Source organism: Chaetodon auriga, chromosome 13 (genome assembly GCF_051107435.1).
Source record: "Chaetodon auriga isolate fChaAug3 chromosome 13, fChaAug3.hap1, whole genome shotgun sequence".
In the NCBI taxonomy this organism is placed as follows: Eukaryota; Metazoa; Chordata; class Actinopteri; order Chaetodontiformes; family Chaetodontidae; genus Chaetodon; species Chaetodon auriga.
Window position 1 is genome coordinate 17,228,520 of NC_135086.1, and position 25,968 is coordinate 17,254,487.

At 42.7% G+C, this 25,968-nt stretch overlaps 3 protein-coding genes across 13 annotated transcripts in view; 2 read left to right on the top strand and 1 right to left on the bottom strand.

The window, feature by feature from the left end:
* mcf2lb (mcf.2 cell line derived transforming sequence-like b) overlaps positions 1 to 6,623 on the top strand; it is a 36,732-nt gene extending 30,109 nt beyond the window's left edge. For 4 of the 9 annotated variants that reach the window (XM_076746616.1, XM_076746614.1, XM_076746617.1 and 1 more), the window contains exons 22-33: positions 1,051 to 1,272; positions 1,367 to 1,459; positions 1,699 to 1,777; positions 1,927 to 1,999; positions 2,153 to 2,259; positions 2,533 to 2,625; positions 2,953 to 3,012; positions 3,569 to 3,634; positions 4,301 to 4,410; positions 5,114 to 5,226; positions 5,320 to 5,423; positions 5,522 to 6,623. In XM_076746616.1, coding sequence (XP_076602731.1) covers positions 1,051 to 1,272; positions 1,367 to 1,459; positions 1,699 to 1,777; positions 1,927 to 1,999; positions 2,153 to 2,259; positions 2,533 to 2,625; positions 2,953 to 3,012; positions 3,569 to 3,634; positions 4,301 to 4,410; positions 5,114 to 5,226; positions 5,320 to 5,423; positions 5,522 to 5,601 — 1,200 coding nt within the window. In that variant the 3' untranslated portion in view covers positions 5,602 to 6,623. Of the gene's footprint in view, positions 1 to 1,050; positions 1,273 to 1,366; positions 1,460 to 1,698; positions 1,778 to 1,926; positions 2,000 to 2,152; positions 2,260 to 2,532; positions 2,626 to 2,952; positions 3,013 to 3,568; positions 3,635 to 3,798; positions 3,877 to 4,300; positions 4,411 to 5,113; positions 5,227 to 5,319; positions 5,424 to 5,521 lie in introns of all 9 variants that reach the window. The other 5 variants (XM_076746619.1, XM_076746615.1, XM_076746620.1 and 2 more) reach the window with 3 other exon arrangements.
* A 1,551-nt stretch (positions 6,624 to 8,174) lies between these two features.
* On the top strand, positions 8,175 to 16,569 carry phf11 (PHD finger protein 11). Its single transcript, XM_076747588.1, has 16 exons — positions 8,175 to 8,428; positions 9,406 to 9,510; positions 9,613 to 9,746; positions 9,897 to 9,937; positions 10,024 to 10,108; positions 10,695 to 10,729; positions 10,820 to 10,896; positions 10,989 to 11,011; positions 11,351 to 11,421; positions 11,517 to 11,605; positions 12,046 to 12,187; positions 12,273 to 12,325; positions 12,470 to 12,623; positions 12,863 to 13,231; positions 13,333 to 13,404; positions 13,550 to 16,569. The coding sequence occupies exons 1-16, from the start codon at positions 8,312 to 8,314 to the stop codon at positions 13,624 to 13,626; spliced, it is 1,644 nt and encodes a 547-aa protein (XP_076603703.1). The 5' UTR covers positions 8,175 to 8,311; the 3' UTR covers positions 13,627 to 16,569.
* On the bottom strand, positions 14,316 to 24,660 carry LOC143330335 (RCC1 and BTB domain-containing protein 1-like). 3 transcript variants are annotated; one of them, XM_076746841.1, is made up of 12 exons: positions 24,542 to 24,660; positions 22,520 to 22,761; positions 21,441 to 21,591; positions 21,192 to 21,358; positions 20,428 to 20,586; positions 20,233 to 20,340; positions 19,679 to 19,821; positions 19,400 to 19,590; positions 17,116 to 17,242; positions 16,868 to 17,019; positions 16,642 to 16,772; positions 14,316 to 15,699 (listed from the first exon to the last, which is right to left on the bottom strand). In XM_076746841.1, the coding sequence occupies exons 2-12, from the start codon at positions 22,643 to 22,645 to the stop codon at positions 15,559 to 15,561; spliced, it is 1,596 nt and encodes a 531-aa protein (XP_076602956.1). In that variant the 5' UTR covers positions 22,646 to 22,761; positions 24,542 to 24,660; the 3' UTR covers positions 14,316 to 15,558. The 3 variants fall into 3 exon arrangements, with proteins under 3 accessions (XP_076602956.1, XP_076602957.1, XP_076602958.1); XM_076746842.1 differs by having other exon boundaries at positions 21,441 to 21,565; positions 24,542 to 24,658; XM_076746843.1 differs by lacking the exons at positions 14,316 to 15,699; positions 16,642 to 16,772; positions 16,868 to 17,019 and having other exon boundaries at positions 17,120 to 18,511.
* Between the last annotated feature and the right edge of the window lie 1,308 nt (positions 24,661 to 25,968).

The window sequence follows — 25,968 nt, forward strand, 5'->3', positions numbered from 1 at the left end:
CCTATGAAAATGCTTGATTTTCAACATAATCTGGTGTTTCATCTGCACAATCACTCATGTAAAACAAATATCTTTTAATATTTAATATATCTTTTACTATTATTTCTAAACAGGTCACATATGAATAAAAAAAACAGATAAAATAAAAACAAATTATGTACAATATATCCTGAGCCTTTGGTGTTTACAAATGAAATCAAGTGAGCACATCTGCTGGCTCACTGCAGAGTTCACCTGCAGGCCCAGTGTCTGATATGATATGTGATATCATAAGTGGTTAAAAATCACGTCACATGATAAAAAACGCACACAGTCGTATTCACTCTGTGATCACATTGTACCAAAGCCAAAAGGAGCTCAAAGACTATCAGAGTGTTTAAGAGGTTACACCTCACAACAGAGACACATTTTTTCAAATCAGTCAAACAGTTGTTACCTGTATTGGTGGACCGGGGTTGATATTTGGATAGATGTGTTTTCAACATTAAATCTGCTGTGGAGCTGCAAGAAATGGGAGAATTTGGAGACATTTGAAGACATCATCATATTTTCTGACATTTTATTGATTAAATTATCAATTGATTTATCCAGAAAATATATGTTAATGAAAGTCATTTTAGTTTCAGCCTTTTTCTGCTGTATAGGTTCAAACAGACTGAGAGGTGGAGAAAGCTGAGACTCCTTTGGAATTGCACATAATTCATGAAGTTTGGATGAGAATAAAGGAGGACATGAGGAAGTTCTGTGTTGTGCAAAATTCAGCGTCTGTCTATATAAGACAGACTTAATATTTTATTAGGAGGGAGGGTCACATGTAGTCAAGGCAGATTCTTCCATGAAAACACAGACACATTAGTTAGAGGACAGACACACTGGTCAGAACACAGACTGTCCAGATGAACACTGGCATTGAATGAAGACCAGACAGAACCCAGAGACATTAACTGGAGCTGAAATTGAGTTTCAATATCAAATTATGGTCTCTATGCAGTATTATAGAACATGTGCAGTAGATCAGCTCTATCTGTCTTTAACTCTCTCCTCTCTCAGGGTAATCTCAGCGAGCTGGGTAAACTGCTCATGCAGGGGTCGTTCAGTGTGTGGACAGAGCACAAGAAAGGTCATGCCAAGGTTAAGGATCTGGCCCGTTTCAAGCCCATGCAGAGGCACCTGTTCCTCCACGAGAAGGCCCTGCTGTTCTGCAAGAGGAGGGAGGAGAACGGAGAGGGCTACGAGAAAGCTCCCTCATACAGCTTCAAGCATTCTCTGAATGTGAGCACTTCTACAGCTGCAACGCTGAGATTGTCGCTACGTTTGTCTATGTGTGTAAAAAAATGCATAATTACCTCGCCTTGCTTTTTAACAGATGAGTGCAGTCGGCATTACTGAGAATGCAAAGGGAGACAACAAGAAGTTTGAAATCTGGTGCAATTCCAGAGAAGAGGTCTATATTGTTCAGGTACATACACACATAAAAATGACTAGTCTGTGGATTCCTCTGTCCATGTGCTTATAAATGTGAGGCTGATGTGTTGACACCAAGTAGAATACAAACGAACACAGAGCTTACCCTTTAAGTACAATGTGCTGCATTTAAACATTTGCATATGGATGCATATGGATGTCTGCCTCCAGGTAACAGTGGTACGTATTATACAGTTCACACTGAGTCTTGTAATATTTGTCTGACCCTTTCAGGCGCCAACGGCTGAAGTAAAAACCACTTGGGTAAATGAGATCAGGAAGGTTCTGACGACCCAGCTGGAAGCATGCAGAGGTACAGAGGGAGAGGGTGGACTCTAAAAAACATTTCTAAACTTAATGTTTACACTGATGTGTTACCAGAAACTGACACACTATTATGATGTTAGTAATGATTATCAAAGAAAAATCAAATGAAATGAAGTGGTGTTCTCTGTGTTTCAGAGGCCAGCCAGCAGAGGGCACCAGACATAGTTTTCCAGTTCCCTCCTGTGCCCAGCGGGGCAGTAAGTCTCAGGTAAGTCTGGGTTCCACACCTCATTTATTCTCTGTCACAAATTAAATGTAATGTTTAGTCTTTAATCCACAGATATACAATCTGTGGACAATAAGGATCAATGTCTCCAGGGGTTTTTGAAGCTGCTTATACTCCACTTTTGTCCACCCACAGTCCATTCAAGTCTGGTCAGAAGAGCTTTAAAAGGGGAGAGGAGAAGAAAGCCGAGCCCTGCAGCCCTGATGTCAACTCCTCTTCCTCACCAAAGCCCACAGGAAAAGGTGAGTACAGAGACTAAGAGATATCCAATTACACAGATCAAACCCTTAAAAAATAAAAATAAAAAAATCTCCCTTTAGCATTTGTAGTGCATGTATTGTACAAACAACACTTCTTGTGTACCTCTGATGGTTAACCCCTGTCTTAACTTCTGCCACTTCCACCAAATCATATAACTTCTCCCCTATTTATTCCTTTTCTTCCTTTACACTTAACGCACGCTCTTCCTTCCTTCTCTTTGTCTGTCCCGTCTTCCTGCTTTTCCTCTGGGTCAGATGAGGCTGTGACAAGCCCTACCTCAGACAGAGCAGCTGTGGCTAAAAAGCGCTTTACTTTGCAGGGCTTCAGTAACCTCAAAGCTCAGAAAGGTAACGTCAGGCCACTGACAGTTTCATATCCAGCATGTCACATCATCCTCTGCATTCGTGAAGTCAAACAGTGTATTTCCAATTAGTTGAAGTTGAAGAATTTTCTTGATTCATTTTAAAAAATGACATTTTGGAGATGTGCTTGTTTGCTTTCTTGCTGAGCTAAGCAGCTGCTGGCTTCATTTTTACTGAACAGATGTAGGAGTGGTATCGAATATCAGTAGCTATTCATCAACATAAGTCTCTGAAGGAAGAAATAAAAAAAAAAGCAACATATGTTAAAGATATTTGGTCAGTAGATCAAATACTGCATGCTTCCCTCCACAGAGCCCTCGACTACTGATGATAAAAGTTTCACATTGCCCGTGATGATCCTCCTGTCACCAGGTATCAGGCGGCTCTAGAGCCTGGTTTTACTCAACCCGGCACAATTCCTTTTTCACAGCTTGAACGTTTCATAGTGGGAAAGGCACAGCTGTTACTAATAACATTAACAATGGCTCCGGTCTGCTCAAGTGTCCCACTAAGCCATCATGCACAACACCAGGATCCTGAAGCTGAAGCAGCTACATGGAAGTCAGCCATGCTTCATTTGATTATTTGCTCCTGTGCTTTTCTCACTGTGATATGTCATCTGTGAAAAAGGCCTGTGTGTCCTTTATGGTAGCCTCCTCCATTCAAAAAACATCAAACAATGAGCAGTATTTTGCAGGTGCTCTCCTTATTAGACTTCGTTTTCTTCCTGTCTTTCCTCAGCCTTTTCTGATCCGGTTTGGTTTACTGTGCGTCTGTGTTGCTTTAGTCAGAGCTGAAAATTTGCTGTTCCACACGTGTCCTTTGTCCTTTTCTCCTGAAAATGTCTTCCATTTAAATGTCCATGTCTTGGTTTCTTTCTGCCTTCAACGACCATCCTTGACCCCTCTTCCTCTGTCTTGCTCTACAGGCTCTCCCACAAGCCCTGATCACAAGACAAAACGCCAGAGCGATCCCACGCCATTCGGCTTCAAAGGTAGTTAGCTTGCTCTCCAATAACTGCATCCTCTCCCTGTCTGCTTAGTTGTTCATCCATGATGCCTGAGCACAGCATTGGTCTGTAACAGTGCTGACGTTCATTGGCTGTGGCTGCTGCAGGCTGAGTGACTAGCTGTGTTTCTATTGCCTCCTGTCCCCCAGATGCAGGCCCTCCCCCCCTCCAGCTGAGCAGGGCCAGGTGGTTCAGCACCTCTAGTCTCTTACAGACAAAGTGGAGAGGTACACTGGCACCGGCCGGCTCACGCTGGCTGTGTGTCGGGCCACTGTTTCACTACTATAAACCCGTCCTCTCTCAGTTCTTGCTCTGCCCTCCCACATCTCCACATTCCTTTTAGGCTTAGTGAAAATCGTAGAGGCACACACTGATACGGAGGAATTTTTGCCTGCCACTGTTTCTTTGATGTGGAGATGCATGCCCGTCTTCCCACTCTTAGAGTTTTATGATAATAGCTGTGCAACTGGTTGTGCCATGCTGGGATTCCTGGGATCAGCTGTTTTTCCTTCTCTGTTCAAAAGAGCTTTCCGTGGTTCTTCCTCTCACTCTTTTTTTTTTCACACTTCACTGCAGGTCCCACACATGTTTGACAGCAGCTAAATGCAGATTGATGCTGTAAATTAACACGTGTCTGTCTCTTTTTCTCAGGCTGGAACAAGGCCTCGCTGTCACTGGATGCCTCAGAAGAGCATGACGGCTATTCCTCTGCTGAGGATCCTCTGAACTCTGACCCAGAGGAGGACAACACCAAGAAGCTTGTGAGTCCCTGGGGTTATTATTAAGGTTATTTACACCTTCCATCACATACAAAGCCCTCTCTAGATTACATGCATCATACTGTCTGTTGTAAAGTACTTTCCTAAAACAATTGCTGCACGTTTCTGTAAAACTCAGCATTTTGAATTATATTTTTCTTTCCATCGTGGTAGATATGCAGTAAACTGTATGCAGTGTACCATATATGACACTGTATGAAGTTAACAGTCCAGTTTTAATAAATGCTGGGGTTTCATTAACATTTTCTTATAGCAGCAGTCATTTTTGCACACACGTCATGAAGTTGTTGTTTTAAACATGTTAGCAAAACAAACAAACAAACTGTGGTCTATTTACACTTCCAGCAGACACAGGGCATCGTTAGTATTCATTAAAGGTTTCCTGCCACCAGACATTTGGCCTACCACCAGCTCCTGATGGAGATATCTTTAGCTGCTAAGTGCTCTGCTGGGTTCACCAGCCGGTCGCTAGCTTTGTCTGACTTTTGTCTGGTGCCAGGTAGTTAGCATATAGCTGTTTTAGTAAGAGCTTTTTCACTGAAAATATATGCCAGCTGTAGTTATTTGGCCTATTCAATTTCGTGCAGTTGTGCTAATGCAACTCTTGATTTGTGTAGATTCTCTGTGCTAATTTTCTAATTTTACAATATATCCTTTCCTGTTTCCTTATCTCGTCTTTGAACAGTGTGCTGGCAAATACACCGTGATGGTTGACTATGAGAAGGGCAGCGTTCAAGAGCTCTCAGTGAAGAGTGGAGACATGGTGCAGCTGGTCAAGGAAGGGGATGATGGACAGTGGTGAGAAAACAGCCTTACTGCTGCCTATGAGGAATAAGAAAAAATATGTAGCGGTGCTGCTATAATTGTATTTGTGTGTGTGCACTCTTGCAGGTTTGTGCGTAACCTGAGCACTTCTAAAGAGGGCTGGATCGCTGCTGCTAATCTTATCACACTCATTGGAAAGTCCAAGTCTTGCCAGTCTCTCACCAGCTCAGGTATTCAAGCAAACACAAGCACAACAGCTAGTTGAGCAAGTCTGCTACTACATCTGACATTAATCCTCAATGTGTGTGTGTGTGTGTGTTTCTAACAGAAGGCAGTGGCTCTGGAAACCTCAGCACATCGTCCAGCTGCAGTGAGACCTACACAAGCTTCTCTGACATCAAACCCTGAGCTTCTCAGCACTTCCTCCATCACCAAACTGCCCCCGCAAAAGCTAGCATCATGTGGCTATTTGTGCTGTATTGCCAACGTCAGTACTCATAAGAATTTTGTCCGGTTTCCACAGAAAGCTGTATTTTTTCAGTTTTTAAACTCATGCACCAGTTGTATATCATACATGTGCACATGTTTGATTGTGGTGCAACTGTACAGTGAAGATGCTGGATTTGTAAATCCATCACAGAGAGTAATTTCACAGTATCGTAGAGTGATCCTCCTCCAGTCATACACTTGTCTGTATGTTTTTTTAATGAACAGCAGAGGATCCCTGTGATTATGATGTAATAGATGTGTGAATTGGCCAGCAGGTCTGATCTCAGTTAATGCATCTATTTGTGTTCACATTAAAAGTGGAGAAAGATCAGTGAGTCCTTGTGTTCACCTGCACTAGTTTCACCTGGGAGTTTTTAATTCCACCATTACTGTAAATAAAGAAGAAGGAGAAAGATAAATACGCACAGCTCGTTTAGCTTGAATGAATGTTTCCTGTCTGATCACACCCTGTCCTCTGCCATTCCCCTTTACATGTGTTTATTTATTCATAAGGGTAAAAAAGCTCACATATATTTAGTCACTTTTTATTTAATTTGCTTCCCGTCTCTTATTTTCTGACTGTCCACACCCTCTCTTTCTGTCCGTCATTTGTCTCTCTGTTGTCAGCATGTCATTAGAAACCTGTTTTGCCACCAGCGGCCCAGACTTTGTGTATGAGCTTTTGTCTTTTGGTGTCTCTAACGGCCTCATGGGTTTTCATCCATGCTGCAGTGTAAACATGTAATAATCAGAGATCACTGTATAGCGCTAACATATTCTCCTTGGAGGGATCATGTTCTGAATGTAGATATTGTTCATTAATGTCTGTCATGAAATGTTTGTTTTTTTTTGAGATGCTATATTGTACATTAAGTATGGTGATGTCACTACTTGGTGACTTGTCTAATTTTTTTTTACATAAACAACTTGTGATAATTCAATCACTGCCTCTTGTCTTTTATGTGTCTATAAATGAAGACTTCCTACTCGACTGCACTGTGAGATACTCTTATGTCTTGTCTCATTATCGCTCTTTGTTGCTCAATTCTGATGCAGATTTTCTAGGACAGTTGGACAATTAGGACAATTGTGCATGTCTGAAACATCTGGAGCATTTGTGGGTGTGGATTGAAAGCACAAAGGCGGACAAGGCCTCTTCACACCAGAAATGAAAGTGAAACTGTCCAACTGGGTTGCCAAGTTTGTTAAAACCCACCATTTATGCTTTGCCCTGAAATGTGTAGTACAAATACTGCAATCTCCTTTTCATTTTTAGACAAAATGACACGAGGCATATTGGTAATCAAAACTGTGAATTGCAAGTTTCTGAACTGCAGCAGCCAAAGTCTGGAAACAGAATATGGCCAGAAAATATGTTTGTAAAGCCACAAATCTCAGATAAAAAAAAAAAATCCTCAAATAAATACATATTTGTGACAACAAACATATGAACACATGGCATATGGTGTTATAAAATTACAGAGGGTGTTGTGGTAGAATGAAACCGAAGTTTCAAGCCACAAAGGATCAAAAATCAAAATTCAGCTGTGTTCACTTGTTCAAAGAAAAATCTTCTTGATGGTGTTCAAAAACGATCTGCTGGAGACAGGACTCTGAAGAGCAAAGACTTTATTGTCGACAATAAGGAGAATAGTTCAGATATGCACAGAGTACACACCAGAAGGATTCTGAGTTTCAATGGTCTGTGTTCTGCCTTATATTCAGTTTGGTACACGTGTTGCCTTGGTATTCCCCTCCTATCTATTCCCAGTTAGTACTGATTCAGCAAAGTGCAGCCTCAGGGCACACCGTTTTTCTTTTTTCTCTCTATTCGTCCCAGATTACACCATTATGTCTGAACTGTCATTCATACCATTTTTTAAAAAAGATTAATAAACACAATCTTCAGTGGTAAATGCATAATGTAACGTCATAAGAACATAACATCCAATAGTATTGTCATCAAGTGTACTTCAAGATTATATCAGATCATGGTGAGATTATAAGAACATTCATTCATCAGTAATTATGATAACACACACAAGTATGAGTTATAAGAGAATACATGATTAAAGGCCGCTGTTAGACAGCAGGCCATATGAGACTGCCAGGGTGAACTTTCAACTCAGAGAGTCAGCTGCAGAGGCGCCTGCGTATTAGTTATAGGAATGTCCTCGAAAGCCCCTGACAGGTGTGCAGACAAGGATGCTTCATGGGGTCAGCGTGACTATGACTCTCAGTGTGCTTACTACAGCTTCACATTCACAAAACTACAGCTATTGGTTACCGTTGGTTATAGCTTTTTCTCAAGCCATCACATATTTGTTAGGAAAAAAAAATATGCTGAAAGGGCCAGCTGTTTAATGATATAACCATATGAAAAGGAGCCACCAAATTGTCAAAATGAGTACTAACAAAAAAAACTGATTTGGGGAGATTTGTGGAGGTGGACGGGGGATATTTCGGAAGGAACCTGGCAACCCTCTGCCGTTGGACTGGGCGGCGAAAGTGCCGTAGGAAGGCGCTTGTGGACGTACTCTACCATTAGGCTCCGATGTGAAGTGTTTAAACTGAGCGTAACACCTCCAGAGTGTTGTCAAACACTTTACAGTGTTTCTGCCGTTAATCGATGAAAATGAGCCCCCGTCCCAACGTGTCCTGTATGCTCTGTCAGCAGTCCGAAGAGACGGAGACAACCGGAGCGTTATCGACTAAAGATCAAGCGACGGCTCATCAGAACTGTTTGGTAAACATTAGTATCGTTTTCTGATCGATGGCTGAGCCACTGAAGGCGGTAAGCTGGAGGTGCGGTGTGCTTTAGAGGACAGCCCTGCTCGTGCAGAGAGGAGACAGAGACAGACAGTGAGCGAGAAATGTTTGTCGACTTGTTCGACATCTGCCTTTGAAAAGATGGAGGCAGAGAAAAGAAGAGAAACTCCGACAGAAATAACAGATAATGGCAGATAACTGTGGGCACCGTGCCGCTCTGACAGGATGTGGTCGTGAGGGCACAGGTTTCCCTCCAGAGTACTAAAGTATTAATACTTTTGAAGTAATTTTGAGTATTTCAACCCCTAGTATTGTGCTTTTATTCAACTGCATTTATTCGACTGTATTAGTTACTATAAAAACTTATGACTAGTTCATAAAACACATTGCATGGTTATAGATTAAACAAACAGGAAGTACAGTCATTGAAGTAGCTCCTTTGATGTACTAATACTACTACTACTACTATACTACCAACTTGGATTGTAGTAAATGTGATGGACAAACAATATAATGGAGACCAGAGCTGAGACGATTAGTTGATTAATCGATTGGTTGACAGGATATTGATGGGTAGCAGTAGGGACATATTTTTGGTGTATCAGCTGATTTGCTCACCAACACTGATCTGTGATCTGCTATTATCAGCCAATACTGATTGGATGATTTATTGGTTGGCATCACTGCAGCTTGACACTTCATGTCTGGATGACAGTACACATCTTTGTTCACTTGGTCTGAGACAAAGCTCGTGTTTCTCTTTGTCATATTGAATTAAAATGGTATCGCCCCTCATTTTCTCCATGCTTTGAATGTATGGATGTTCAGTAAGGCCTTCATTACAGCTCACGTTTATTCCTGCTCCTACAGTGAATTTCTTGAACGAATGTCTTTGTGCCACAGTGCTATTGAGCAAGGCGTTTTGTCCTCACTCATGCTGCCTCTGTTTCACAGTTGTTTTCCTCGGGTATTTTCTGCCGGGATTCTCCGCTGTATGATGATCTGTTTGGATTCTCTGTGGACGATGTGATGAAGGAGGTGAAACGAGGAAGCAAACTGGTAAAGATCCACATTTTCAGATACGGATCGGTGCCGAATCCATTCATCGTGAGCTGGAAGTTTTTTTTTTTAACTTGCGTTACTCTCTTGGTTTTGCATTAGACGTGTAGCAAATGCAAGAAAAAGGGTGCCACTGCTGGGTGTGAAGACGGACGCTGCAAGAAGTCCTACCACTACCCGTGTGCTGTGCTCGACGGCGCTGAGACTTTTGAGAATGAAGAAACGGGAGAGTACGGGTTAGTGCGACATAACTGTTTGCCCGTATGCCTAGAAAATAGGCTTATATTCCAAAATCTGTACGGCTGTACATTTAATTGTTGGGAGAGACATCTGTGTTTAACCTATTTGAGTCTGTAAAACTGTCTTCATGTGTTTTCATGCTTCAGGCTGTTCTGCTGGAAACACAATCAACAGAAGAACCATAACCGTGAGTTTTCCTTCTCCACGTCGTCTCGTGAACGTTTTTTCAATGTGTGACGTTTCATGTGCTGAATTGTTCTTTTTCATTTCCAGAAGGTAGCAGCTCTGTGAATGGATGTGCCTCTTCGGTAACAAAGCGCCGAACTTCCAGAAGTTCCAGCGAAGCGGGACCATCTAAGGTTTGACAGATGGAGCCATCTCTGACATAGACTGAAAGGACCAGTGTGATCTGTTGGCAGAAAAAAAACCGCAGAAATGGAAAATAATATTCCCGAGTATGTTTTAATTAGCGTATGATAGCTTTGTCAGACATGACGTTCAAATATTCCCTCTTAAAAAAACACACATGGGTTTGAACCATTCAAATATCTATTTTTGAGCATTGCGTCCATAAGAGGGTATTTAGTTGGTTGCAGTCTGCAGCCTCACTGCTAGAAGCCACTAAATCTTACACACTGGTCCTTTAAGGCAAATCACAAAAACTGTAAATTTCCTGAAACACTTGGTTTCACTTAAACTCCAGAGACACAGGAGAGCTTTATCTGGCCCATAGCCCGCTTTGCCAAGTAATGATATCCATGTTTTATTCTTCTGAGGTTTATTTTTCCTGAGGTCATGCAAAGAAATATCATCTAATGACATTGTTATGTAAGTATGTTCAGCCTTCGTTTATATTTCCAGAACTGAATATTTCTGTGCTTCTCATCTGCTCGTCAGCATCTGATCACATCCTAACAACCTGTGTGTTTCTAGATTGTTTTTGGGCATGCTTCTTCATCACATAAGAGGAACACCAATGGTGAGTCGTGCTCAGAGCGCGTGCGTCGTCTCGTGTGTCGAGTTGTTTTTCCTGTCGGTGTTACAGATTAAACATCCGTCTGCTCGGCAGGTGATGCTTCAGCGGCCGGACCGTCTGCGTACAGCAGTGACTCCTCGTCCAGCAGTACGAAGCGTGTGTCTTGTAAGGTACACGTGTCATTCAAAGTCACTTTCAACACAGTTTTTAAACATGATTTCATTTCGTTCAAGTGATTTTAATCATTCTGCTTTCCAAACAGAGACGCTTCAGCTTCAGTGACGGGTGAGTGTGCAGTTATTTGTGTGCTGAATTTGGTTCTTTTTTAGCTTTTGGATTTTTATTTTTATTTTTTTCTAAACGTTTGTTTAAATTCAATAGCATCTTAGGCTTTCAGCCATTGTTACAGTCGAACACAAAAGGCAGTCTAAAATGGAAAAACGCCTAATAATCCCAATACTGAAATCATTTATATCAACAGGAAAAAATACACGAAGAAATCATTCATAGAAATATCTGTATACGCATATATTTTGCTTTCCATTGACCTGTCATCCACAGGACGGTTTACATGTCCAGTCACTTTTGTCCTAACGCCAGTCAGATCTCTCTCCTCTGTCACAGACAGGACATGCGTTCACCTAAACGTCAACCTGGACAATGGAAAAAGATCATAGACGAGTCTTCAGATTCAGGTTAACACATGAGAGACTGTAACCTTTGTGGGTTTAATCCTCTTGTATGAAGCAGTTAACATGCAGATTCATTCGATTTTTCCCTTCTTCTGCAGATGTGGGTGACCCTGATACAGATATAGAAATGTTTGCCCCTTTAGAGTCTGATTTAGAGGGAAGTGCAAACTCTGTCCCAGAGTCCCAAGTAAGTCTCATCTTTGATTATTCCTCATCGACGTCGTCATTAGAGGCTGAAGATGTTCAATAATCTAACCTTCATTTCTCTTCTCTTTCATTTATTCCCCCCCCCCGTCATAACCGTGCATCAGCTGATCAGGTGAGATCAGTCCTCTGTGATTAGCTGAAAATAACTTTATTTTTACAGTAGTACAGACAGAAATAAGTACAGATAAAGAAACTTAGGAAGGAAATGATTCTAAGTATATTAAATAAAAGGAAGTCAAACTATAGATGTCATCGGTGTCTTGATGGATACCCTCCCAAAGAAATTAGACATTTTATAGACAAAACAAACAATTAATAGAGACATCTCATTGACAATGCAAATTATTAGAGTTGCAGGTGCAATGCAATTCAGTATAACACCACCACAAACTACAGCCTCAAACACGCTAACGGAGTTGAATTACCACCTCTCCGACACAGCGTCAACAAACATCAAAAATGAAGTGTTGGATTAAGATGTGCATTTTTTCTTTTATGTGGTCACTGATAATCTTCTCCGCTGACAGCAAAGCCACCGAGAGTCCCGCTGGGTCCACCTCAGGTAGACCGTCACAGCAGAGTCAGTGTTATATAAAGAATGTAGCCAAGATACACAGTAACATACAAAGTCCTGCTGTCTCCTATAGAGAATCAACAGGAGGATGAGAGCAAAGATGGAAAAAAAGATGAAGATGGATCTGTGAGTTTTACAGCCCTGATTCCAAAAAAGTTGTCCTGGATCAGATCTGGTCTTTCCCTCAGTCACAGTCAACCCATGGCTTCGTGAAGCAAATTTGAGTTAGTATTAACTCCTCTGACGTGAACTGTGTTTGCTTCCTCTCAGGATGCTGAGTCAGAGAGTCTGCTGCCTCCTGTGGAGAGCAGCAAGGACTTTCAGTCGCTTCCAGTGACAAATGTTGCAACTCAGACGCCGTCAACTGCAAATCCTAGTGGGATTATTGTGAAGGTGGAGGAGCATGTAGAGGGAGACGGTGAAGGTAAGTTTGGGCTTAGTAAAATATGGAGTTTAAGCGATTCGAACTCTAATTTGAGTTCTCCATCAGTCTGTCCCATTCTCATAAACAAATCCAAAAGGTTAAAGGTCAGCTTCGGTGTGACATCATAATGTTGAGGAAAACGCTGTTGTTGCAAATGACTCAGAAATCAAACTGTTGTCACTGACACCCAGTGATGTTTTGGAAGCTGTGGTAACACATGGGCTTGTCTCTGTCATCAGGGTCCAATCCTGAACAGAGTCCTGTCCACAGTCCTGAACAGAGTCCTGTCCACAGCCCTGATCAGCACATCGCTGGACCCTCTGTCCCACAGCAGAGCTGTGAAGGTCCCCCTCCCTCTCCTCACCACACCACAACCCGCAGTGTCACCAGCTCGGCCAATTCCCCAGCTCCACCTGATGAGACGGTCTGTGTACCCCCACTCGCCTCTCCTGCAGCGCTCCCCTCAGACCCAGAGCCCAGCATCCACTCCAGCAGCTTCTGGAAAAGCTGCAACGCAGCCGGATGCACACAGGCCATCTTCACTGATTTCATCAACGAGATGAACGTAATCTCCAGCAGAATTCAGTCGGACCAGGCCAGCCAGGAGGGTGAGGGAGAATACGGGAAAAGTTACTGTGACCACATCTTTGTCTCCCCCTCATTTGCTTTTAAACCCTGGAACGTAAAGCCGTCTCTCCTCTCTCCACAGAGTATGATCTTGCACTAACAGTGATGGAGGCGTCTGGGAAACTGGCAGAGTTCGTGACTAAGCAGCAGAAAGGTGAACAGTCAAAACAGTGTGTTTCACAAAGTGCAGCTTTAGTTTTAAAATCCTGAAGCTTGTTTGAATTTTTAATCTCAACATTCCCATTTTTACTGGAATGAAGCCACGTTGATTTCTAAACGACAGCATATTGTTTTGACAGAGTTACAAAGGAAACAAGTGGAGCTGCAGAAGGCAGCAGCAGCTATGGAGGAGGTCGTCTCAGCGCTGAGGAAATGAATCCATCAGCAGCTGGTGAACTTGGATCTGTGCCTGCTGTTCTACATGTGAAATTACTTTTTTAACATTTTATATAAAGTCATTTTTATATATTTTTTTTTATTGATTATACCTCAGTATTTAAGGGTACGATGCAAAGGGCCGGATGTGGAGCATTTGGCCCTGATAGTTCTGAAGCACTGATCTCAGATTTCAGCCTGTAATCTTGATAATTGTTCAGAAAACGGCTGGAATGGCGCAGCTACATTTAGAAAAGCTGTTACGCTGCAATACAGAAATACATTCAATGAAAAGGAGTATCGGAAAGAATATTTGTCTTTATATGTGCAGGTCAGATTTTTGTATTGACAGGAGAAGTGTGATGTTGTGTGTCACTAACATTTCCTTCAGGTGCTGTTTCTTTGTGATTGTCTCAGTTGGGATTTCAGGCTCGAAGTCACCTGCGTCCAGTTTGCACAGAGGAGGGAAAAGGTTACGTGATCTCATTTGAGACACAATTTTAGAATATCTTCTGTTTGTAGATGGTTTAAATCTTGTGGTTTGTTGATCTACAGCTGCACCACAGACAGATCCGCTTATTGTGCCTGTCAAACTTGATTATTGTACTTCAAATATTACTATAATACATACTTTTTTAACTGCAATATATTTTATAAATAATGAAAAAAAAACCCTGTTGACAGAAAACACAAGAGTTAAGAGTCCTTTTATTCATTTGCTCGCAGGTCATAAAACTGGCACATCATAGTAGTAATCAATCAATAATCAATAATCAATCAACAGACATCATTTTTCAGGTAGAAATGTCCTGCAGAGGAGTTAGCAAATATGTTGCTCAAAATAGTTAGCAGTAGTGCAGACGTCAATAAACAACTTTAGAAATGTTAATACTGTAAAATAGTCTTTTCAGCACACAGCAGGTATGTCGTGGATGAAAAGGTGTCCAGGCCCAGACAAGTGAAGCTTCTGCAAGGCCACAAGCCTCGCTGTAAACTGAGTTTAATGGCTCTGTATACCTCAGCCGGTGTAACCACCTGTGAACAAGAACTGAAATGTTTTGTGCGACAAGATCAGATAAAGTAAGGAAGCTTGTTGTAGCTGCGCTAAATAACACTTTCCAACCTGTGGAACCCACAAATGTAGCTCATATTTGATCATTTTCACAACAGCTTAAGACTGAATCTCACTCTGCTCTGAAGATCACTGCTCACCTCAGTTCCCCTGCTTGGGTCACCTTCAAACACTGCAGCAGTGGAAGCGGCTAAGTCTCATAATCACTGACTTAAACAGACTTAAAGGTGGAGCGAATCATTGTGGAGAAGGACTGTTGATACTTGCTGAATGTGAAATGCAGGGACGGTAAATCTGGCATGCTAAGGTGTAATGGCATTGTGAAGGAGAGTCTTTCTCCAGGATGACTCCCCCCACCTTTCATAAAGGCTTGAATCTGTATTATTAACATGTCAGCGTCCAGCCTTCAAAAGACTTGTTCTGTCCTGACATCTACAAGTGCAAAAACAGCCTCATACCTCATCCCGAAAACCATGATTCCAGATGGCACATCCAAACAAAATGTTTCAAAACAAGTGCAAACAAGAAAGAAGTAACTTGGTCAATTAAACAGAATAATAGAAAAAGTAAAGTGATATCAGGCAACTGGCAAGAATCTTTCAAGTTAATAGAAGCGTGCCTCTCAACGCATGTCAGCTTCACACAGTCTGTGAGTGAACAGGCCGTCATGTAACCGTGCTGCTCCCTGTCAGCTCGGCCCAGTCACGTTAAAAGTACGGCTCACTGACAGCGATGGCGACGGTCTGAAGGTTTCCTGCGTGTACCCACCCGTTAGTGAAGGCCGACAGGGAGCCATGAAGTCCTTCGAGAAGTCACTCCCAGCGCCGCCACAACAACGTCTATAATCATCAGGGCCGGAGGTCAGTTTTTGAAGGCTCCACAGCGGCTGGCTCGACATATGAAATCTTTGAGCAGGTTGCCGTCAATCTGCCAGAAAGCAGTGGTCTGAGTCACCTCGGTCAGGTGGTTCACACAGAACTTAAAGCAGAACTCTTCCAGGTCCTGAATGACAAAGAGGGCGAATGAGTAAGCTGTTCTTCATTTTGATCAGATGTTGGTCAAGAGAGCATTAAGCTAAGAAATGCTGTACTTGAAATGACTTCCTGGGCCTTTTTTTTTTAAATGGTGCGATCACTGCTATGACTGCATTTCCCTGACCTTGACATTCACTTTGTGTGTCTGTGCGGTGTTTTGGTGCCAAGTGCACCGTGCACAAATTGGAAAAGAGGTGCATTCACATGACTCAGAGCAAAGAGAGCTGCCGGTGTTTTGGTGGAAAACAGAAGTTGAAGAACCAGGTCTGCTGCCAGTCTGATGATTTTATCAACAACAATCGAACTTAAAACATGAATAAACAAATTTATTGAATCACTCTTCAGTCAGTAGATGAGTCTAAGTCTGCATCAAAACAGCACATTTAATGTGCTTAGAACAAGAATGCCAGTAAATCAACGTGCATTGATCTATAAAGGAATGTAATGTGTACTGTAGCTGTTTTCTCCCTCCATTATAATGTAGGATCCAACCATTTACAATGTGAAATACAGTAGATTTACAACTGAAATGGCATCAGATGGATGCAATCAAACTTTATTATTATCTCACTTAATTCTTCCTAGGTTCAGTCGCTCACTTTTTTTGTTTTAGTATATCCTAACATCCTCTTGTTGCAACACAAATCTCTTTTGGAATTTTGCCCATGGAGGTCTTCAGTGTTTTAGATCCTTGGGACCCTTTTCGTTCCTACTTCGTAAATAAGACAACGCAGACTCTAAAAACAGGATTTGCATGGAAATAACTGACTGGAGCCGATGGTAACTTGTCAAATCACTTTTGCATTTGTCGAATCACCAAATAAATAATAATACTGTTCCACACTTCCACTTTCCCTCCTCGTTGAAACACAAACAGACGACAGCTGGTCGATCGATGGCGAAGACTGACCTCTGCATCATAGCGCACAGCAGCAGACAGCAGAGAGAAAGCGTTCTCCACGGTGATTCCCCTCTTTATGATGTGCTGACACAGACGCTTCAGGCGGTTCTCACAATACGACGTGGCCAGGTCCAGCAGCCCTGACAGAGAAGAGACAGCAACACTGCACATGTTAACGACTAACACACAGGCCATGAGGATCAGGCAGTGACGCGTGTGCGTGTGTGGTCCTGACCAATAGCATCCTCAGGAGGCAGCTCCACGTTGTCTGTGTACAGGAACTCCAGGAAGGAGCGGTACACTGGGTAGGAGAACTGGTCTATCTCAATCACCTCCTTCATGTCCTCATTCCAGTGGGACTGGAACATGGATCTGAAATGTTCACACCTGCACAACAGTGTGTTTCAGATACAGCTGTTAGTTAGTTCTGAATTCAGCAATATGGTGACTAAAGACGGACCGCTGTGAGATGAAATCGCTGACCTGATTTTGAGGATTGCTTTGTGGACGTAGATATATTTGCTGTCAACGCAGAACTTGAGGTCAGCCGTCTCTGGGTTGTCAAACTCTCTCTTCAGAGACTGAGCCACGGTCAAGAAGTCATCATGCTCTGGAGAGAGAAAACACACCCACGCACACACCCACACACATCAAACTCTGGCAATAAGAAGATAAAAAAAACTGCAGAAGTTATTTGGCTTGCTCATATTTTTTCAACTGGAACAGGAAGGAGCTCACTTTTCTTATGTCTTGTTGACGAGGCTGTGTCTCACTAATCATTTCCTCCATTATTTCATTGGAAATAATTTGATAATTTCAATTAATTGCAATGCTAATAATTTTGTCAGAGCACATTAGGCCAGCTGAACTTGTGAGAAATGTGCTAGTTGTCTACAGGTAGAGATAGAGTATTGAGTGAAAGCAGTTTCCAGTTATAAACTTTTTCAACAGAAAGACATTTTGGCAAAGAGCACAGGAATAAATAATAAAAGGAGCAACGGCTGAATTCCATTTAGCCGCTTCAGCTTCAGGGTCCTGAGAATGTTGATGTACTTTCCTATGATAACTCAAAATGGCCATTACTACATTAAAATGCACGTTCAGACTGATTTCATACCTGACAGCAGAAATTTGACTTCTTTTTTATTTAATTTACTGTCAGAAAGTGAAGCTGGCATGTTGAGGTTACATTACGCTTAACATTTATTCTTTAACATGTTTTGCTTGTTTTTGAATTAAATTTTTATTCAAATGCTTTGTTTCTTCTCTTTTGTAACTGTGAAGAACTTGGTTCTGAAGTGAAGCGCTATGCAGATTAAGTTTTACTTTAGTTACTTTTTTTTTTAGTATGTACGCTTTATCCCAGCTGGTCACGCAGTTCTTTTTCATTTCTTCCTGGCTGCCGGCGGCAAGTAACCAAAGTGCACGTCTCCTCACACTGATTCAGATCTGTAACGGTGTCCTCAACAGCACCTTTCATGATCTCAAGTTTTAATCAGTGTAGTCTAGCTTCTGGGGTTCTGTTCCTCGTGACACCACTTGAATGAATCATACACTTGGTTTAATGCCCCTGGCAGTCAGAGGGAATGAAACAGGACCATCAATGTTTTTTCTTTATTTTTAGGATGTTCTACATTGCAGATTAACACCGAAGAGATAAAAACTACAAAGAACACATTTGGAGTTATATAGTATGTAGTTTTCTGACAGCCTTGAAGGATTTCCCATATATGCTGAGCACTGAGCTGCTGTTCATCCCAAAACCATCTTATTTGGGTTCAGGTCAGGTGTTTGTGGAGGTCAGGTCTCCACCACTCTCCTCATGTAGCCTGGAGGTGTGTTCTGAGTCACTGTCTGATTGAAAAACCAAATGATGGTCCTAGGAAGCACAAAGCAGATGGGATGGCATGTCACTGCAGGATGCTGTGGTAGCCATACTGGTTTAGTGTGCCTTGAATTTTAAATAAATCACCAAGCCATCCTTCATGTTTCATGGTGGGAACATGGTGGTGAAGTACAGATTCCCACTAGTCTAATGTCCACTCCTTGTTTTTTTTGTCAGTCTCCCTCAGGAGTGGTTTCTTTACAGCTACTTGTCCATGAAGACCTGATTGACGCAGGTCTGCGACTTGAGCTCTGTGAAGCACTGACGTCAGCTCTAAGCTGAGGTGCCGATACTTGGTGATTTCTGAGGCTGGTGACTACAATGAACTCTTCTTTTGCAGCAGAGGGAACTCTTGTTCTTCCTTTCCTGCGGCGGTCCTGATGAGAGGCCAGTTCATCAGAGCACTTAATGGTGTTTATGACTGAATGTGAAGTGGACACTGCAGGCTAACAGTGTGCAAAGCTGTCATCAAAAACAAAACGTGGCTTCTTTGAAGAATCTAAAGTAGAAAACATGTTTTGCTTCAACACTTTTTGTTTTCCTCCATAATTCCACATCTTTTCTCATAGTTGTCTTCAGTATTATGCTAGAACATAGAAAATAATAACTTGCATAACTTCCATCAGGATCACAAAACTGTTCTGAAAGCTTTTCCTCAGGGAAAAATCTGACATCTGATTTGATGCTTTCGCATCAGTTTACATTTGCAACTGAATTACTGTTTAACAAAAAGCCTCGAGTTCACTGTGATGATCTATCTAAGTCATGTTGATCTGCAGAGCCTATGTGCATGAACCAAATGTGATTTAAAAAGTAAAGTAACAGAAACTTGATTCATTTAATTACTACAGCATCACTGGGCACATGAGTCCTGGGTCTTACCCATGGAAAGAAGCCTCCACATAACCGAGGGGGTGGCGAAGCAGGCGAAGACATCATCGGTGCAGGCAAAGTGCGTGAGGTAAGGCAGCACTATAGACTGGCCCCTGCATTGGCCCCACATGTACACCTGACCACTCTGGGTCTTAGCAGCTGATGTATTTGTGGAGTGACAGGCAGCGATCTCCACAATCCTGTCAAAGAAGCCAGAGAAAAGGACTGAGCAGTGTGAAAGACAGTGAGAAGAAGGTTGGTCGTATCTGCGGAGAAGGTGCCGCTCACCTCTCCTTCTCAGTCATGATCTGAACTGGGCTCAGCTGGTTGCTCTTGTTGCCGGTGCCCAGCTGTCCATATGTGTTGGCACCCCAAGCATACAGCAAGCCCTCGTCTGTTAGTGCCAGGGAGTGGGCATATCCTGAGACGATCTGGAGACGGAACAAAAAACTTTTGACTGAAGACCAACAGTTTTGAGACATCAAATCTCATGCCCATAAACATGCAAATATTTCAATTTGTTTTGTCTTTTTGTCCTTGTTGAGCTGTATGTCTTTTTTCCCCATATACATATACACCGAGTGCAATGTTTATTCAGATTTTAAATAAAATGATGTTAGAACTGCAATGAAAATGCTCATATTTTTAGTAACAGCTAACAGGGCCAAATCAGGCTGCAGTGATGTACTTTGCTGCTTGCTTAAAATGTCAAGATGTACTGGATGGATGATTGCATATTTATATGAGTGTATAATGTTAGTCTCACTGGGTGCTTACTCTTAGTGAACCTTTGAACTGAAAGTTTCATCCAAGGGTACATTTTTGTGTGTGTAATCTCACACCTGTTGCACACATAATCCCAGCAGAGCTACAAGGCGACAGGGAGTGAGCTGGTTCCCATTATTTCCAAGTCCCAGTTGTCCATTCCCATTGTAGCCCCAGCCATACACCTGCAGAGGCATGCAGACAACATGAGTGCTGCGGTGGCTGCAGAGGGATAACACAGCGTTTATAGCTCCAATATGTTTAACAGTCACCTCTCCATTGTCCACTACTGCCAGAGATGAGGTCTGACCACAGACAATACTGACAGCCACTTTGTTCTGCAGCAAGGTGGACACTCTGCGGGGTGTGGGCTGGTTCGCTGTGGAGCCTGAACCCACTTGACCGCAGTTATTGTAGCCCCATGCGTACACCTGGCAGACAGGAAGTTAAAGGTGAAAAGTGAGGCAAAACATTCAAATGATGGAGAGAGTGAACTCTTTTAAAGGATTTCATGATGGCTCCAGATTTTTCTAAATGATGGTGGAGTTGAATATCAGCCCTCCCATCTATCTCTTGGCCAGCACCAGTTGCCTGGCAACCAGCACAGACTCCAAGAATTTACAGGTCCCGGCCAAGAAACAGTCCGGTTAGCGAAGTTAGCTGCTGGTAGCTTCATATTTACTGTACAGACAACAAAAGTGGTATGAATCTTCTCATCTAATCCTCAGCAAGTCAGTGTGCTTCCCAGAATGATGAATTACTGCTTTCACACAGCTCAATTATACTATTCAAGATCGTCCTTTTGTGAATTTCAATCACAGTGAATAGAAAATGCTGGTGTATCTGGAAACCAGTGGAGCTGAAGGATGTTTGAAGGAGTGTGAGGGACAACAGTTTCCTTCAGGCTGAGCTTAGTTTTCAGCTCAGGGGGATCAACTACAGCTGTGATTGGACTGAGGTGGTTTTAAACAGCTTTTCACTCTGCGACATATATAATTCTGCTGTTAAAGAAACATTTCTTTCACCAGACACTCACTTCTCCTGAGTCGGTCAGAGCCATTGAGTGGTGAGAGCCACAGGCCACCTCTGTGACCTTCTTATTGAGTAGGTTGGCAGACACAAGGACTGGAGCTACTCCTTGGTTGGTTGTCCCATTTCCCAGCTGGCTGTAACCATTATGGCCCCAGGCAAAGAGCTCTCCATCTGAAACACAAAAAGATTAGTCATTCTGCAGCACTTTTTAATCCAAATGTGAAGAGGAGGATTAAATGTTTTGTGCAGCTACCCTCTGTGGCCAGCAGGACGTGGGGTCCACTGCCATAGCTCAGACTGACCACCTTCCTTCCACTCAGGAAGTCCACCTTCTTGGGCACAATGGTGCTCTGGCTGTCCCCCGTTCCCAGGCAGTTACTGCAGTTCAACCCAAACACATACACCTGAGTGTGGAGAGAGGACGGCCAAACGAGAGAACATGTAATGTGGATCAGTGATAAGCAGGGCTAAGCAGAGGCAGCCGCAGTCAGCCGAGTAGGCAGCAGGTCACATTCCAGACACACAAGCATCAACACCAGTGGGTGGCGCTGATAAGATCTGCAGGCGGTCTGGTGCCACCAACCTTCCCTCCCTTGACACACAACTCAGCACAGAACAGCAGCACGGATACAGAGATGTGACGAGGAAGGACGGGAGGTAACAGGAGCTTTACTTCAACATTGCCATGTTTCAGCCCCCTAACTACAATCTGCTGATTGTGACCATTATTCAAGGATTTAAGATTAAACATAAAGCTGTCAAACAGTGACTTAGCAAGAAACGCTTTTCACAATGTGCACGTTTGCAGAAATGCAGCCAACTCACAAGTCTGTTGTTGTTGACTTTATTTTTTGGCCACTTGGGGGCAGCAGAACAAGCTGTAAGCATAACTGCCATATCTTTGCCTTCAAAACTTGTTTTGGAGAAAAGCAAGCAATCAATTGCCTGTTAACTCATCCAGCAGACACAGCAACACAAGCATTCGTTGGGAGTCATGTTTCTGGCTCCTGCTATGTTCACCAATTTGTGGCTTTGCTCTGTCTGCTGTTTGGTTCTGGGCTGGTGGTGTACGGTGGATTTAGAAGAGCTTATTTGCTGACAACAGTTGCCTGTTGTGGTTAGAAAAAAGGTTGAAGGGTGCAGGGAGAGTGAGGCAAAACAGTAAAAGTCACTAAAAGCAGACATGGTTTGTAACTTAATGGATAAAATGTGGAAAAAACCAACAGCTCTTCTATCAGTTACACACAAGTTAAGTTCTCAAAGCAACCCAGGAAGCCTTACGTCACCTTGCATGATTAACTCCACATCCCTGTTGTCCCTCTGACCTCTCACCTCATCATCATTGGTGATGTAGATGGCCTCATTAGCAGACATTCCAAACACGCACGCTTTGCGTATCGTGGAGAGTTCCTGGGGCCCCATCAGGCTGAAAATGGGCCATTTGGTCACATCCACCATGATGCACTCGCTGTGTGTCTGTGGTGAGGGCGGCAGGACAGAGGGATGAACCTCAATCCAAGGGCATGGCAGGGGACGGGGCAGGGGGAGGGTGTGGGTGGGCAAAGCTGCCAACGCTGTAGGTGTGTGGGCGGGTTTGAAAACAAACACAGTCAGAGAGAATCAGACATTTGTCAGCCTATGATCAACATCCTGTCAGTTGATGCTCTTAAACACACTGATCTGAGCTGAGAGCTTCATATTTACATGCTGGCACAAGTTATTTAAATGTGTAAACACAAACAGGCTTCACACACATACAGAGATGCTCATCTTAATAAGAAATAATGCTAAGGCCACTCTTCATCTGACGGAGGAGATTAGAAAGACGTTGGGTCATGTGGTGTAACATTAGCTCCAACAGATCAGGGCCAGTGCGTTTAAAGCTCCTTACAGTCACATTTTTGTCTTAAGTGTGTCAAAATTCTAATAGTGGTATAATTTTTCTCCCCTCAGTCTTATAATTAGCAACAGGTGCCAGGGATAAACATTCCTGAGAGTTAAGATTCGGTTTCAGCTCCCAAATTATTTAACAGACCTCTAGAGGATTCCTAACCCAGCGAGTCACCGGCAGAGGCTGAGTTCCATGTAGAGGCAGAGGATGCACACTTAGTTTCACAAATATTCTGGAAGATTTTTTTTTTTTTTTTTTTTTTTAGATCATTGTACATTTGTGCTGTGAGACAGACTCTCTTCCCAGAATATCTGGACTTTGAAGAGCAAATCCACCTTAAAAAAGATTACATCATATCTTATTTTTGTAGTACTTCTCAACTCAGGAGTAGTTTGTGAGTTTGAATCGTTATCTTATCTTAAGCAGAAACACAGGCTGTGGTGATGAGACAAGTCCTGAGGTTGCTGACACTTTGACAGCACCACCAATAGCTTCAAAGCCAACATTACAGCAGATTATTGCAGCGTGATAAAAATAATATCAGCCAACACTGGCTTCCATCACATATACAGTGTATGGTGAGCAAGATGCAAAAATAGTAAATCATGCTGAGGAAATTTGAAAATACAGTCATCATTACCAGTGGTTTTATGCTACTTTATACTACTACACATTTAATAGGGAAATATTGCACTTTATACTACAAAGGAGCTGTAGTTAATACATACTTTTAAACACAAAAGTAGATTAAATAGTTCTTGATTGAACCACTTATATGAATTTGCCACAGAACATGAATTTGGGTCCCTCTCAGCCAGCTGTGGCATTAAAGCTCTGCTTACTGTAGATACAGTATAAACACGGGAAAAACGATCATCCACCTCTAATGTGTTGATGCTCTGACCTGCACTTGGGGGACAGTTATCTTTGTAGCCATTACTGCACCTTTACCGTCAGACATAAACAATAAACCTCTGCTTCAGGGCGCTACAGACATGCTGTTTCTGTGTCACTCAAATGGTTATTGGTGAAAACAAAGTCATGACCCCTGAAGGCTTCAGCATTTCTTAAGAAACGGGCTTAACGGGTGTTGAAAGTTCAGGTCACAGAGCTTTTCTGTGGTGTAACGACGTTGCTAAACCAGCAGCAACCTCGACTGTAATGCCATTAAACATTCGGCAGACAAGGACCACCGCACTGCTAAACGGAAACAGCTGCTTAGCTAGCTCGTCGGCTAATGTTGGCCATTGTTACAAACGCACTATTCAGCAAAGTGTCCAGCTGACACAACACAGCGAAGTGAGAGGAGTCGGTACTAGATTGATCCGTTTGGAAAGTCCCACAAATCTCAGCTAACTTGTTTCTCAATTGGCTCCCGTCAACTAATTTAGCCTGGAAAAAACAGCATTAACAGAACTTTCAAAGCTAAAGAAGAATAACATTAACATTTACAGATATCCCACCTCTTAAGTTGGTGTGTTTCTGGTGTTGCTTGCGGTTCGGACTCACGTCGGTAGCGGGATGTCCGTTCTCTCACTTTCTGCCGTAGCTGCCGCACTCAGCTGCTCTGACTCTTGTTTGCGGAAGTGAGGAGAAATTGATGTCACGTGATCAAAAGGCCAAACTAATCGATTGCAGATACGCGATTACTGCATCAGTTCTTTAGGCCAGCAGGCCAGATTTTGCACCACAGACCGGTTTCACTTAAAGCAATAATTCGCCGGACCGGCATAGAAACGAACAAAAACACACTATTAAAAATGCAACTCATCATTACCCTGAATGTAGTTGTAATTAGTAGGAGCCCTGCGCGTGTTTCTCTTGAGCGAGAAGACTTCATTGCCTCATATGCGAGCCTGTCGCCACATATTACCCAGAGCTGACTGAAGATATGAACCCGGATTTTAAGTAGGACTGCTGATATTGTCTCTTAAATGCAGTTTTCTTTTTCTTGGAAGTTGTAGGCTATTCTTCTTCTGTCTCGTGATTTGGCCTTTTCCCTTTTCCGAAGAAAATTCCTGGTGGTTGTGGCTCTCTGGGTCTCTGTGTGTGGCCTGTGTGGCACCAAATGGCCTGTGCATGTCTTAAACTGAGATTTCAGGTGAACACGGTGGTTGGAGACCGCTGCTTTAGGCTGTCACGACGAAAGGAATTTTCACCGATTTTGCATATTTGGAACAACTTAGTACAGTCAGTTTCAACGGTGGTTTGACCAAAAACAAACAAACAAACAAAAAAAAACTCCCTGAACTTTCAACAGCATCTCACGATCTTCCACAGCAGAGGTCCAGTGGCTCTGCAGATCCCTGACAAAACCACTGTCATCAGCCGGGTGTCTCTCCTTCAGAGAAATTATTATAGTCCCCTGTACACGGCTTTACTTTGCAGACTGATGTATGTGCAGAGATTGACAGTGGAAGACTGTTTTCACATTCATCTGATAAAGAGGGACAGGTTTCTGTGATCACCTGAAATCTCAGTTTAAGACACGCACAGGCAAGCAGGATTTTGTGACATCACAACGATTTTGGAGGGCAGTCGTGATTTAATATGCAACTTAAACTAGTGAGATGTGGAAACTTGAAGTCTCTGCTGTAGATATGCTGAGAATAGACTTTCAGTGAAGTTGGTGACATATTGTGCCCAAAACAACTGATATTTGCACATTTGAAGATTCTGGACTTTTCAGTAATGGAGAGTGAGTAGATGCAATTTCAAGAATTAATTGAAGAAGCTAATTTAAGGATCCATCAGGTATACTGAGAGTGGCAGAGAGCCCCAGAAACCACCTCTGAATGCAGCTGACAAAACAGTCTCACCACAGGGTCCAGCTGGTCTGGAGCTTTCCACCATATCACACAATCTTCCTCAGCAGATGGAGTTCTAAATT

Bases quoted from the DNA above. Each gene is read 5' to 3' on its own strand.
- phf11 (XM_076747588.1), top strand. From the start codon at position 8,312: ATGAAAATGAGCCCCCGTCCCAACGTGTCCTGTATGCTCTGTCAGCAG. The intron at 9,747-9,896 runs GTTAGTGCGACA...TTCATGCTTCAG, and splicing joins GAAGAAACGGGAGAGTACGG to GCTGTTCTGCTGGAAACACA. The intron at 10,730-10,819 runs GTGAGTCGTGCT...TCTGCTCGGCAG, and splicing joins ACATAAGAGGAACACCAATG to GTGATGCTTCAGCGGCCGGA.
- LOC143330335 (XM_076746841.1), bottom strand. From the start codon at position 22,645: ATGGTGGATGTGACCAAATGGCCCATTTTCAGCCTGATGGGGCCCCAG. The intron at 19,591-19,678 runs GTGAGCGGCACC...CTTCTTTGACAG, and splicing joins ATCATGACTGAGAAGGAGAG to GATTGTGGAGATCGCTGCCT. The intron at 15,700-16,641 runs GTCAGTCTTCGC...TTTGTCATTCAG, and splicing joins CTGTGCGCTATGATGCAGAG to GACCTGGAAGAGTTCTGCTT.